This window comes from Argopecten irradians, chromosome 15 (genome assembly GCF_041381155.1).
Source record: "Argopecten irradians isolate NY chromosome 15, Ai_NY, whole genome shotgun sequence".
Taxonomy (NCBI): Eukaryota; Metazoa; Mollusca; class Bivalvia; order Pectinida; family Pectinidae; genus Argopecten; species Argopecten irradians.
The window spans coordinates 32,164,139-32,177,817 of NC_091148.1; the positions used below are offsets into that span (position 1 = coordinate 32,164,139).

General features: G+C 34.6%; 1 protein-coding gene across 1 annotated transcript; it reads right to left on the minus strand.

Annotated features, from left to right (window-relative positions):
• Nucleotides 1-665: 665 nt before the first annotated feature.
• Nucleotides 666-5,595, minus strand: LOC138308784 (uncharacterized). The gene is made up of 10 exons (XM_069249798.1): nucleotides 5,543-5,595; nucleotides 4,987-5,216; nucleotides 4,649-4,788; nucleotides 4,259-4,422; nucleotides 3,718-3,778; nucleotides 3,133-3,282; nucleotides 2,639-2,716; nucleotides 1,763-1,888; nucleotides 1,145-1,331; nucleotides 666-814 (listed from the first exon to the last, which is right to left on the minus strand). Exons 1-10 carry the CDS (start codon nucleotides 5,593-5,595, stop codon nucleotides 666-668), a joined length of 1,338 nt encoding a protein of 445 aa, XP_069105899.1.
• Between the last annotated feature and the right edge of the window lie 8,084 nt (nucleotides 5,596-13,679).

A 13,679-nucleotide genomic window follows, 5' to 3' on the forward strand; every position in this document is an offset into this window, starting at 1 on the left:
TGGCATCAAGCTGGAAAATTGGGTCCATTAATTTGTTCTGTAATATGATAAATACAACACAATCTATTTAAACAAATAAATAAGTCCACATTCAAAAGTAATGCCACAACTGGTTTAACACATTCATAACATGAGGCCCAGAGGGCCTGTATCACTCATATGCTTTGTAACGCCAAGTAATGTCTGAATACAAATGTACATCGGATAATATTTTCTTTTCTGAGAGAGATTTATCTCTAATTTCCCTATTGCCCCCCCCCCCTTTTTCTGCTCCAAGGGGCAGAGCCAAAATTTACAGAAAATGTGTTCCTCTTCCACAGAGGATGATTCTGGCTACATTCCATTTTCCTGGTCAAATTTGGTTATATTCCTTTTCGAACTCTATAACTAGTAGCAATGTAAAGGCTTTACCTCTAGTTCTACTTTGGGCCCCACCCCTCCTGCCCGCAGTGGGTCAGAGCCAGAATTTGTACAAACTCTGTTCCCCTTCCCCCAAGGATGTTCCAGGCCATATTTCATTACAATCCATGTAGAACTCTATGACTAGTAGCGATTTAAAGGAAATGTTGACAGACGGACGACGGATGCCACGCCATGATATGCACTCTCTGGTCCTTTGGGACAGGTGAGCTAAAAATGATATTAGCATAGATCATGAAATTATCTTACGACTGGTTTTCCGTTTTGCTGCCTAACCATGGACCGTAATGGGTTCCTTTGACGGATGTCTTCATCAGTCTTAGTTGTGAGTCCCAAGAATTTCTGAACAGATACACTTTCTCCTTCAGCGATGACGTTTTTTCCAGGAGAATGCCTAGAACATAAATTTGTTATGAACTTAGTAATAATGTTCAGGTACCATTTCAAGTTATTACAGTTCTAACCAAGTTTGAGTGATTTTTTATTTCCTATTTTGTTTCATGTGACCTAAAATGAAGTCAAAAGATGAACATTAATGTTCTTTAACTGGTTTATGGCACTACTCCCATATGCTTCTTTTCTTAATCATATAATAATATAATTATTTCTCTACAGAAATTTAAATTCAAATTGAAAATATCTGCAAGGACAGTTAATTTCCTTCACTGCTTTCCCCCTGGTAATTTCAAGAAAATTTATATCAACAATAGAATAATTAACTAACCATGTTTCATGTAACCTCCAGTTGCAAGATGAGAAATAACTTCATACTTGGCAAACTGACTAGCCGTGTCCCGTGACTTAGCATGACCATTCTGGTGCTGAATTCCTGTCCGTATTGTGCGGTGGTTTTTTTCAAATTGGTCCTCAATATAATGTAAAGGATGGCCATGGAATTCAATGTCATCTTCCTTCAAATATAATTTTAACATGTTTTACTTATGTATATAATGGCATAAAACATTAGTCAAACCTCTCTATAAAAACCACCAGAAAGACTGAGAAGAAATTGTTTTTATTGTCAAATAATTAATTTCTTATTTGTTTTCATACGAAATCTGACTGTCTGATTGGCAGATTCTTTTTCTTCATACTAATATGAAGAGCAAATTTGAGAATGGCACGAAACCCCAACATTATCATGATGTCACAGTATTGATTTGGAAAAAATAATCCATTGGAAAATCAATGGAATCGTACGTTTAAATGTATATGATGTTATCAAGTACTAGTAGTTTATTTCTTCTCGGAGACATTTATTTTAATCTGAGTTCCTGCTCTTGATCTCACAAGTGATTCCAAGAAACATTTAAATATTCAACTGCAAAACAAAACTAATTACCAAATGTACACCAAGGTGAGCTTTACTTTTGCGTGCCAGTGCAGGAATATTTTCTTTTATGAAGTTGAGGTATGCTGTAACTTCTTCTGATATGTTTCCTGTCATGTTCTGCATGTGTCTAGATACCTGAAAAAATTGAAAATGATATGACCTGTAATCCGTGACTGACCTAGCCTTCACGAGCAATATGAACCTAAATAAACTTCTTTTCCTATTCAAAGAAGATGTAGACAAGCAGGCTGTAATATAAGAATGTCAGAACTTTTTTCGAGACAATGATCGCTGCATTAGAAGATTTAATTGAGCAAGTTTTCACTTTTGTCAAATAAAAAAATCACTCTGCACCATTCATACTTGATTATATCACATAATCCGCCTGATACATGTATCCAGTGATTTCGCCCATGTAATATTTTTGCATATGTCACTAGTGTAATATGACCTGGAGCGATTTTCATTGGTTGGAAATTCATTGTGACGTCAGACAGAAACAATAAAATGACGTCAGGATTACGAGGACAGCGGGGCAATATGGCGTCATTTGCTGGATTTTCAGAATACATTTTGACATGAAATTCTTTGTTATGTAGGTAGTTGTAGTTATATGACAGGGAGTATCTTAAATTTGTGTTCATTTCATATGAGATTTTATGAAACTCGTCTCGAAGTTTTAATTTTTGCTCGCCAAGGCTCGCAAAAATAAAAAATAAAATTCTTAGTCTTCTTTCATAAAATCTCATATGAAATGAACACTCAAGTAAGATCCTATATATACGTAATACACTGTACCACTTATTATTTGCATAGTTTATTCATTCAAATTTCCATAGTTTTAATTTAATTCCCATTTACAGAGTAAAAATGTGTATAGCTTACCAAGGCAAGTTTTGTAAGGGCCTGTATATGTTTCTGCTCTGCTCTAACATATCCAAAATTGAATGAAGCTAACTGAAGCTGAAATTTAAAAAAATGTCTGATGTATGCAGATTGATACCTTAATCTAACATTGTGAATTTTAACAAACTTTTACTATCTACATCCAAGATGGCTGCCTGGCGACCATCTCGTAGTCCGATCCGTCCCAAAATGCAATATGCACAACTAGGGTCCTATGTCTGACAATGGAGAGAGGGATCTCTGCTTTTCAAAATTTGATTACATACTATATGTAAAATTTGAAATAGATCGCTTCAGTACTTTCTGAGAAATAGCCGTAACAAACTTTTAGGATCAAAATTTAAGAATGGTGCCTGGCAGCCATCTTGTTGACCGATCAGTTCCAAAATGCAATATGCACAACTAGGGCCCTAGGGGAATCAAAATTTTAGCTTATAAACAATTCTTCATATAAAAATATGTAGAAAACTTACATATAATTTGAAGTCTTTGCCTTGACGACTGTCCCTATATTTGAACATAGATTGAGCAGTCACTTTGTATTCAAACTGTGACTGGTCAATGCTTTCCAAGTGTAAAGCAAGCATTTGCTTTTTCTCTGAAGTCAGGTTTTCATAGCAATACTAGAAATGAAATAACATGAGTTATTCATTGATCAGTCAAAATTACAAATTAAATTGTTTAAATATCAATCATCAATGTAGAATTATAGATAGCTTATTTTTTCTTAACGCGCACCATTGACTGTGCTAGAACACCCAATGTATGTTACACACCAATGCATGTCAAAAATATGACAACCAATGCTTAAATGAAAGTCATTGATTTAAAGATGCAACACCCCAGACAAGGGGAATAGATAAAATTAAGTTTTATCTATTAAAACAAGCAGAAGATTCTTTTCTACAGTAGCAAAAGTTACTTACTTTATATATTTTTAATTTCATCAGGGTATAAGAAATTGTGTTTGCAAACTGTGTGAATCCGAGCAGACAACAAAAGTAAAACAAATTGTTTATAATCGGTCAGTGGTAGAGCATCTTTAAATATATATGTACCTGTATAAGGTGTTTTGCTAGCCCCAGATACATAAAATGCAGAAGTCCAATAGGCGTGTCTCTGTAAAATAAGAATTCCACTTCACTTGAATTCTACCGTTTATATTCACATTTAAATCGAGCTAGGTCTGTAAATAACTTACTAATATGTGCATGCATCTATAAAATATGTATTCTTAATTAACCTCTTTTATACCTTGTGTTACTTGCAACACTTGCTCTTAATTATAATTTTACAACTTTTTATGGCAAAAAATATGTTAATTAAATGTCTACATTCATGCAACAATAAATATTTACTTGTGTCTTGTAATACTAATGGAGAACATTTTCAGAATACACACTGATAGTAATTATATATAAACGCATGCTGGTATGAATACATAATCTCAACAAAATCACAGGAATCAACTTTCATTTAGACCTTATATTGATGATTCGATTAGGAATATCTCATGATGTTGGATTAGATGTGCAGTTAAGTTTACATGTGTAATATTTAGTATGGAACAATTTAACATAATTATTTAAAAATTGATACCTATGAGGGTTTAGGTAATCCCAAAGAGTGTTTTTGTACGCTTTAATCCCTGTATCGGTTTGCATTTGCTTTGGATGTTGCATAAGACCCATCCTCTCTATTAGTCTTCTTGTTGATTGAGGTGTCCTCATTTCCCATTTCTTTATCGGATCTGTTTTGTCAGCCTATGAATGAAAAGACATAATAAGTATTACCATAAAAAACATTGATATTTTTCTATGCTCAAGAAAACTGTCATATTTCTTCATGTAAAATACAAACTTATTAAAAAAAACCCGTTTCCCTTTGTTGGCAGGATATATAGACTAGTAACTCTATGTTTATTCTTTATGTAAAAGTAATTCAATGAATTCCCACAAAATGCTTATAAATTTTTAACTTAATTCATACCATGCACTTTGGACAAAACTTTTTAGCAGACGGCCCACTGTGGTTGCACACATAGCTCATCATTTGATAATCTGCTATGATTGATGAAATATGTGAAATAACAAGTACAGGTCTCATCATTGAAGCATCAAACATGTGCACTCCATTCCTGAAATTTAAACACAATTTTAAGGCTACACCAGCTGTCAAAACACTTAAAACACCACTTTCTCATACACTCTATAAAAAAGATATTTGAGTTTTCAAAAGACAAGAAAACAGTCATGTTTTCATAAACTACAAACTTACAATAGACATTCAACATTTTTTATGACTATATATAATGAAGAGATGTACACCAGCTGAACAAATTGGTACCATCTGATCTAAAATTCCAACTTTGTCAGAAGCAGATATGAAATGGGTATTTGCACTTTTTCTCTTTTCCTCAAGGCTGAGGCCAGCTATTTGCATCTGTACAGCATGGAGAGGTGACCACCGTCTAGATTGGTCTGCGGAAAGATCATCAATAAAGATGTTAAGAGGAACTGAAACAATGGCAGATCCTTTCCATGAACTTTGAATGACTCTATCATTTGAAAAAAAAAACCAAACCAACAAACATTTGTATTCAAATTATTAATCAACAAATTGAAATGGAATGCAATAGCAATATTTGCAAATCTACTAATTAAGCATTAAATTGCCTTCTTGCGGGATTTATGGTCCTATAATTCTCCCATGATTGCAGACAAATTGAATAACGCGCATTAACGGGAGTTATGATCTCATAAATTCCCTTTTTGTTTGGTAAGGTTATATAGTGTCAGTCCCGAGCAAATGGAAATATATTAAAATGAAAAATGGCATGACTAGATCTATAAGAAGGAATATAATTAACAACCTTCTAGATACAGGTCTGGTACAGTTAATAGATGTACTCTGGAAGTGGTATCCATTAAAGCCATTATTGTTATAATGTTGTTGCTTCCTTTTATTAGACTATCAGTAAATCAAACAAACAAACAATTATTCGGTCATCGCAGTTCCATGAAACTTTCTGTATATATCATATTAGTGCCCTAGTTGTGCCTTTTTTGTTTTGCGGACCTTCAATTTTTTATTTGTTTCTGTTACCAGGAATCTCAGTCAAAAATACAAAATTACAGTTTTTTTATTGTTAACTGCTGTTATTTTTTTTTAGTTTTACTATTCTCACATACATTTATAGTTATACTTGATCACTTGTTACTTAGACTGAATAGATCCCGAATGCAACAAAAAAAGCTCGTTAATGGATGTGATGCAGACATGTGTAGAAACAATATTGAGTAGGATTTTCTCAAGTATGCGTGATCTCAAAATTAAAACGTTTGAGCTAGACTGCAAGCCATAGCAATTTAATCAATTACCTACTGAAGAGCAAATATAAGTATTGAAATATGTACGTTAATCATATTAGGTAAACATAAGAAACCAACTAATTAGAATAATATGGATTTCGAACTGGGATTTATTTTTTATCTTTTTGACAAATTGTATATGATTAACATGAACCACACCTTTTGTAAATTAATATATGTCATAAGACGAAGTAAGCGGTAAGTTTGTATTATTAGGGATTTCCATTCAGGATGGAAATCCCTATTGTTATTGTTCTGTTTTTTCTTATTATTCTTATTATTTCCACGAAACCTTCTTAACACTTTTTCTCAAGAACGGAACAAGGTACGACGTTCAAATTTGGACACGTTATGTAGGTACATGAGTGCTTGAAACGTACGTTCGATTTTGTACGATAAAGGTCAAGGTCAAGGTCACAGACATAAAAAACTACTTTTTTCGAACGAAGTTTAAATGCTCATAACTTCATAACTATACGCTGTACATCGTCCATGTTTAGTTATTCAGGTAGATCGCGATATTGAAAGTTTTTTTTTCTCATTACATGTTATCAGAGATTATGTCTAGGTCATGAGTTCGCTAGAGGGTCAAATGAGGTCAAACAAAGGTCAAATATGAACTTTACCGTAGAAATGTAATGAAGGGCGCATATGAAAGACCATGTTCTCAGGAACATAAAATGACCTATTTCAAGGTCATATGATCAAAAATGGCGGAGATATAGGACATCAAAAATCGAATTTTTAGTTTATATTTGTCCTTGCCCGAGACGTTTCAGCGCCTTTAAACCTGTATGTACAGTGTTGATTTTTCATACCTATGTTGTATGAACTTTTGTCTTCAAAAGTTATTTATTTTAAAGAAGTTATATAGAAAAATGGCGAAAATATAGCTCTCCAAATATGGCAATTTGTTTCTTTTTCTTATTTTTGTCCGTTGTTTGTGAGCTCGTAGGGCCTTTATCGTCTCATGTAGGGTGTTGATTTTTTGTAAATGTTAGCTTTAGCCTATTGTCTGTACAGGTTTTTAATTTCAAAGACATGAATTCGAAAATGGCGGAAATATAGACCTCCGAATATGGCGTTTCGTTCATTTTTTAACGTAAATTTTAGCGTAATTCATGAAAATTCAAAGGTGAAATGTTTTGAATTGGATGTGAAAGATCATGCTTTCAGACACATAAAATGACCAAGTTCAAGGTCATAAGATTCAAAATGGCGGAGATATAGGACATCGAAAATCGAATTTTTAGTTTATATTTGTCCTTGCACGAGACGTTTCAGCGCCTTTAAACCTGTATGTACAGTGTTGATTTTTCATACCTATGTTGTATGAACTTTTGTCTTCAAAAGTTATTTATTTTTAAGGGGTTATATAGAAAAATGGCGGAAAATATAGCTCTCCAAATATGGCAATTTGTTTCATTTTCTTATTTTTGTCCGTTATTTGTGAGCTCGTAGGGCCTTTATCGTCTCATGTAGGGTGTTGATTTTTTGTAAATGTAAGCTTTAGCCTATTGTCTGTACAGGTTTTTAATTTCAAAGACATGAATTTGAAAATGGCGGAAATATAGACCTCCGAATATGGCGTTTCGTTCATTTTTTAACGTTAAATTTTAGCGTAATTCATGAAAATTCAAAGGTGAAATGTTTTGAATTGGATGTGAAAGATCATGCTTTCAGACACATAAAATGACCAAGTTCAAGGTCATAAGATTCAAAATGGCGGAGATATAGGACATCGAAAATCGAAATTTTAGTTTTATATTTGTCCTTGCACGAGACGTTTCAGCGCCTTTAAACCTGTATGTACAGTGTTGATTTTTCATACCTATGTTGTATGAACTTTTGTCTTCAAAAGTTATTTATTTTTAAGGGGTTATATAGAAAAATGGCGGAAATATAGCTCTCCAAATATGGCAATTTGTTTCATTTTCTTATTTTTTTTCCGTTATTTGTGAGCTCGTAGGGCCTTTATCATCTCATGTAGAGTGTTGAATTTTTGTAAATGTTAGCTTTAGCCTATTGTCTTTACAGGTTTTTAATTTCAAAGACATGAATTTGAAAATGGCGGAAATATAGACCTCCGAATATGGCGTTTCGTTCATTTTTTAACGTAAATTTTAGCGTAATTCATGAAAATTCAAAGGTGAAATGTTTTGAATTGGATGTGAAAATTCATGCTTTCAGATACATAAAATGACCAATTTCAATGTCATATGATTCAAAGTGGCGGAGGTATAGAACTTTCAGCGATTTTGAGTTGTGATTACATGATGTGGCATGTGGCCAAAGGGAGATAATCGGTATCTAATACTAAAACTCTAATCGTACGTGTTATTCCGCATTGGTTCAAGATCTTTATAAGAAATGGAGAATTTTTGCACTTTAAAAAAACCTGAAATTCTAATGTTTTTACCTATTCATTATCAAAATTGATATTTTGAACCTAAATCTCAATCGGAATTTCCAAATTCATATCACGGTTATCAAGGAATAATTACCTGTCAGAAAACATTTTTGATTTTGAAATTCAGAATCAAACAATCCAACAGCGGCCGGGTTAAAATTCTGTCCTGGGCTCAATCTTATATATACACACGGGCCGTTTCGAAGGTCTTTCTTCATTTAGTTTTGAATACTTTTCGAGATGTTTTAAGTTCTACATGTACACGTATATATGAACAATGTACACATGTTTGCGTAAATACACGTACATGTGTAGCTACACCGCATACATGGGAGGCCGTCCTTACGTGACCCTAGCTGTTAATAGGACGTACATTTGAACAAACAAACAATAAAAGTAATGCACAAACACAATAACTGACAGGTTTAAAAACCTTTTATGTGTGTGGCAGAGCCGTCACCTGTGACACCGGATGTTCAAACACAACCGGTGCTATTTTGAGAAACTACCCGGCCGTTTTGAGATCACAGAACCAAATAAATTCCCATAGAGGACCGTGTTAACGTTTGCTACTATTCAGGTTAAATGAAGTTATCAAAATTCTTTACAAATTTTACATCTACATGTATTGGCCGACCCACACATTAACCATTAACTGGTGTACCTTGAATATATCCAATCAGCAGGCTCCTATATATTCACCTCTCTATGAAATCTTGATTCCCCTAAATCTGTTTTTCGGTTGGACCAGACTACTTTCGTAAGAAACGCTTTCTGATTAATATTGAGTGAGATCGCCCGTTCGTTCAAGCAATCGTCTGTTCGCTAACATTACTTATATCATTACATAGGTGGAAATCCCGTGTTTTGATCGCGATCAAATCTAGTTTTTATTATTAAAATTTTATGTGGAAATGGAGGTTTCTGCACTTGTTAAGCATCCGGCATAAATACAGTGGTGAGAGCGGTTCGCTCATTATTAGTGAATGTTGTTTAGATTCTTACATACTTCAGTGATATAGAAGTCTAAAAAGGGAAGATTTCCTTCTACAAGACTACATGGATATAACTCAGTCTTACAAACCACACACCACACTTGTAATATACACGCTACATATCGCATACATCGGAGGCTGTTCTTACATGACCAAATGTGTTTTGGTCCAGTGGTATGTTGCGGTTATAATTATGTTTTTTAAAATCAGTAAAATAGTTATCTATCATTGCACCTGTAGTTGCTATAGTAACCATCCACAATTTTGGCCATTTTTTGGCTAAGTTTATATATAGAAACCATAGAGCGGATCCTTAAACAATTCTTAACAATTGTTATTTTTGTTGCAGATAAACAATTGGGGAAAAAAACAAAAAAAAAAAAATGGCTAAATTTTCAGTTTCAGTTAATTCAGGTATAATTTGGATGGCTAACATGGCAACTAAATGTTACAAAATAATAAAAAAAAAACTTTCTTACAAATAAATCAGGCCTGTACTAGATATTTCAAATATAACAATTTCATTTTTTAATACTTAAAACAAGAGGTCAATGGTCCTTAACGGTCAACTGATATTTAATATACATTAGTTATGTAATTTACTAGCTAACTGATGTCTTTTGTTCTTGATATAGGAACATACATATAATAAGTCAATATGCAAGTTTCAAGTTTTGTGCATATTAACTCACATTATCGTGTTCACAAGGTTCAATGATTTTATTGCAAAGGACAATATCTCCGTATATCAGTTAGAGTCGAATCAAGCTTAGTTTCAAACTTGTTCAAGATCTTTCCAATGTTGGCTATATAGTCTATATGCAAAGTTTCATTAAGCTCGGATCATATTTACTAAAGTTATCATGTTCACAAGATTCAATAATTATAAGTGCGAAGGGCAAACAATCCCTCAGTTACAATTGAATCAAGCTGATTTTCAAACTCGTCCGAGATCTTTCCAATGTTAATCTACATAATAATTTTATTGAGCTCGTTGCATATTTTCTCAAGTTATCTTCACAGGATTCAATAATTATAAGTGCATAGGGCAATAACTCCGTCAATTACAATTGAATCAAGCTGATTTTCAACTCGTCCGAGATCTTTCTAATGATAATCTACATACTTGTTTGTTTGTTTGTTTGATTATTTTAACGTCCTATTAACAGCCAGGGTCATGTAAGGACGGCCTCCCATGTATGCAGTGTGTAGCGTGTGTGAAGTGCGAGGTGCGTGTTTTGAGAGACTGTGGTATGTTCGTGTTGTGTCTTCTTGCATAGTGGAACTGTTGCCCTTTTTTAGTGCTATATCACTGAAGCATGCCGCCGAAGACACCAAGCAACACACCCCACCCGGTCACATTATACTGACAACGGGCGAACCAGTCGTCCCACTCCCTTTATGCTGAGCGCTAAGCAGGAGTAGAAACTACCACTTTTATAGACTTTGGTGTGTCTCGGCCAGGGGACAGAACCCAGAGCCTTCCTCACAGGGGCGAACGCTCAACTCAAGGCCAAAAGTGAGGCGGTGCCAAGGGAGGCATTAGGAAAGATAAAGTCAGTTAGGAAGAACAGAAAAGATAAGATCCTAAGTTTAGTCGCCTTTTACGATCATGCAATAGGGGCAGCAGGTACAATTCTAACGCCCTACCTGCAGGGCCATATAATCTACATACAAAGTTTCATTAAGCTCGGTGAATATTTACTCAAATTATCATGTTCACAAGATTCAATAGTTTTTATTACAAAGGGCAATCTCTCCGTAAGTATCAATCTAATCTGGTCGATTTTCGAACTTGTCCGAGATCTTTCCAATTTCAGTCTAATTTTAAAGTTTCATTAAGCTGAGTGTATATTTATTAAAGTTATTGTATGCACAAGGTCCAATAATCATAAGTGCAAAGGGCAATAACTCCGTTAGTTATTGTCGGATCAAGCTGATTTTCGAATTCGTTTGAGATCTTTCCAATGTTAGCTTACATACAGATTCATTATGCTCGGTTTATATTTACTAAAGTGATCGGGTTGACAAGGTCCAATAATATTTATTAATGCAAAGGGAAATAACTCAGCAAGTTAATGTTGAATCAAAATGCAAGCTAGTTTCCGAGCTCGTCCGAGACCTTTCCAATGTTAGTCTACATACAAATTTTCATTTCGTTTATATTTACTCAAGTTATAGCGTTCATAAGGAAATGTTAACGGACGACAAGACTTTTGTAATACGTCACCATGACCTATGGTCAGGTGACCTGAATAATCGATGGATTTAGGGCAAAAAAGGTCCCAAACCATACATAGTACATTCACGATTTAGCTGTCAGGCTGATTTACTGCTGATTTGAACATGATACGTTAGAAAATTATTCAGTAATTATCGCAGAACATGCAAATTTTCTCGTCTCGTGTCATGCTTCAGTGATATAACACTTTAAAAGGGAAAGAGTTCCGCTTTACATGAAGACACAACCTTAATATATCGCAGACTCCCATAACACGCAACCCACATTTATACACGCTTAACACTTCATACAAGGTAGGCCGTCTTTACATGGCCATGGTTGTTACTTGTGTTAGGACGTAAATGTAAGATATGTCTGGATGTCTGTGAAATACTGGAAAATATTGTGACGGGACAAACAATCACGCCCACTAATCTCTTATTTTTATGCCAGTTTTAAAAAGAGCAACATTTTAGTCTACTATTATTATGGGACCGATCGGTCAAAAAGATGACCGACAGGATGCCATCTTCGATTTTAATAGACGAGGTTTGTTACCGTGCTATTTTAAGTAGAACTCCACACACGCTACACACTGCATACATGGATGGCCGTGGCGCCCTTGCATGACTATGGCTGTAAATAGGATGTAAAATAATAAAACAGATAAAAAATGGGACCATTCAACAAGATTGCCGACAGACCATCATTTTTAATTTGAAAGTTGAAGTTTGAAAAGTAGTGAACAAATCCCTCTTCCAATTGTTAGACATATATCATCTTTGGTGGGCACCAAGATCCCCTCTGGGATCTCTTGTAGAGCTATATCGCAGATGCATTCCGCAAAGGACACCTCATTCGGTCACGTTATGCTGACAAGGTTCAAATCAGTCAAGCATTTCCCTAAAGTTAAAACAAATAGTGTGTCTGAGGGATTGAGTATTAACCTTTCAATGAGTCAAAACAAGGAAGTTGACAAATTTCATTTTTGCATATTTTTTAATGATTTGCAATTTTCTTTATGCGTTAGTGTATACAACAGTTGAAGGGACAACAAATACAGCTATCATCTGGTCTGAAGATGCAGTAAATGTTGGACAGTTATGTGGACCTTCGATGTTAATCATTGAACATGCCACATTGGTTTCGTGTCTTGCTGTCTGCTCAAGCAAAGTCATTCCTAGAGCAGTAACCTACAACAACAAAACCAGACATTGTAATTGTCTCACCGACACGATCTTTGTGATGCCACAAAAAGGAAATCAACTCTGGATCCGTAAGTAAATTAGAATATTGCCTATAACTTAGAAGGTAGGGACTAAAAGGGCAGAGGAGAGGATTGTCCAATCTGATTTAAATACATATCTTAACTGACAACATCCCATAATGGTTCACGTCACGCTATGATCTTTATACTACATGTACATCAGATCAAATCCATTTCCTTAACCTAGCTACATCACTTGAAATGACATTGCGTCCCAGTATAGATATAAATTAAGCATTGCAGTGCTCTTTGGACGATATGACCATTCTAACAGTCGTAGCTAAATATTTCGTGCTCTGAAATTCTCTTCAGGATTCTGCATGCAGCAATTTGATTGGCTAATTTGAAACGTCACCGTAATGTGACCCCTAATTGAATGTCAGATCATTTAATCCGATTATTGTCGTGGGTTATCATGTAAACAACATACAAACAGTAAATACTACAAAAGGTAGATATTCAGTCAGAGAACAACCCTTGTAATCAAACATTCTGCTTAATTTCATCATTTCTTAATCAACTAGTATTTTACTATTTTCTAAACACTTGCCTAGAACCAAACGGATTGTTTGAAAAAAAATATACGTCCCATTAACAGCCAGCGTGCATTGTATTCGTGTTATGTTTTGTATTATATAAGTGGAATGTAACTTCTTCCTAACTGACTTTATTCACCCTAACGCCTCTCTTTTGGCCTTTTGGGGAGCGCTCGCCCTAGTGAGGTAGGCTCTTGGTTCTTCCTCCTGTCCGAGACAC

What these genes read in the sequence shown, in the direction of transcription:
- LOC138308784 (XM_069249798.1), bottom strand. Translation starts at nt 5,595, where the DNA reads ATGGCTTTAATGGATACCACTTCCAGAGTACATCTATTAACTGTACCA. An exon ending in GGTACCAATTTGTTCAGCTG is followed by an intron (nt 4,789 to 4,986) that starts GTGTACATCTCT and finishes TCAGGAATGGAG; the next exon opens with TGCACATGTTTGATGCTTCA. An exon ending in GCAAAGACTTCAAATTATAT is followed by an intron (nt 2,717 to 3,132) that starts GTAAGTTTTCTA and finishes TTTAAATTTCAG; the next exon opens with CTTCAGTTAGCTTCATTCAA.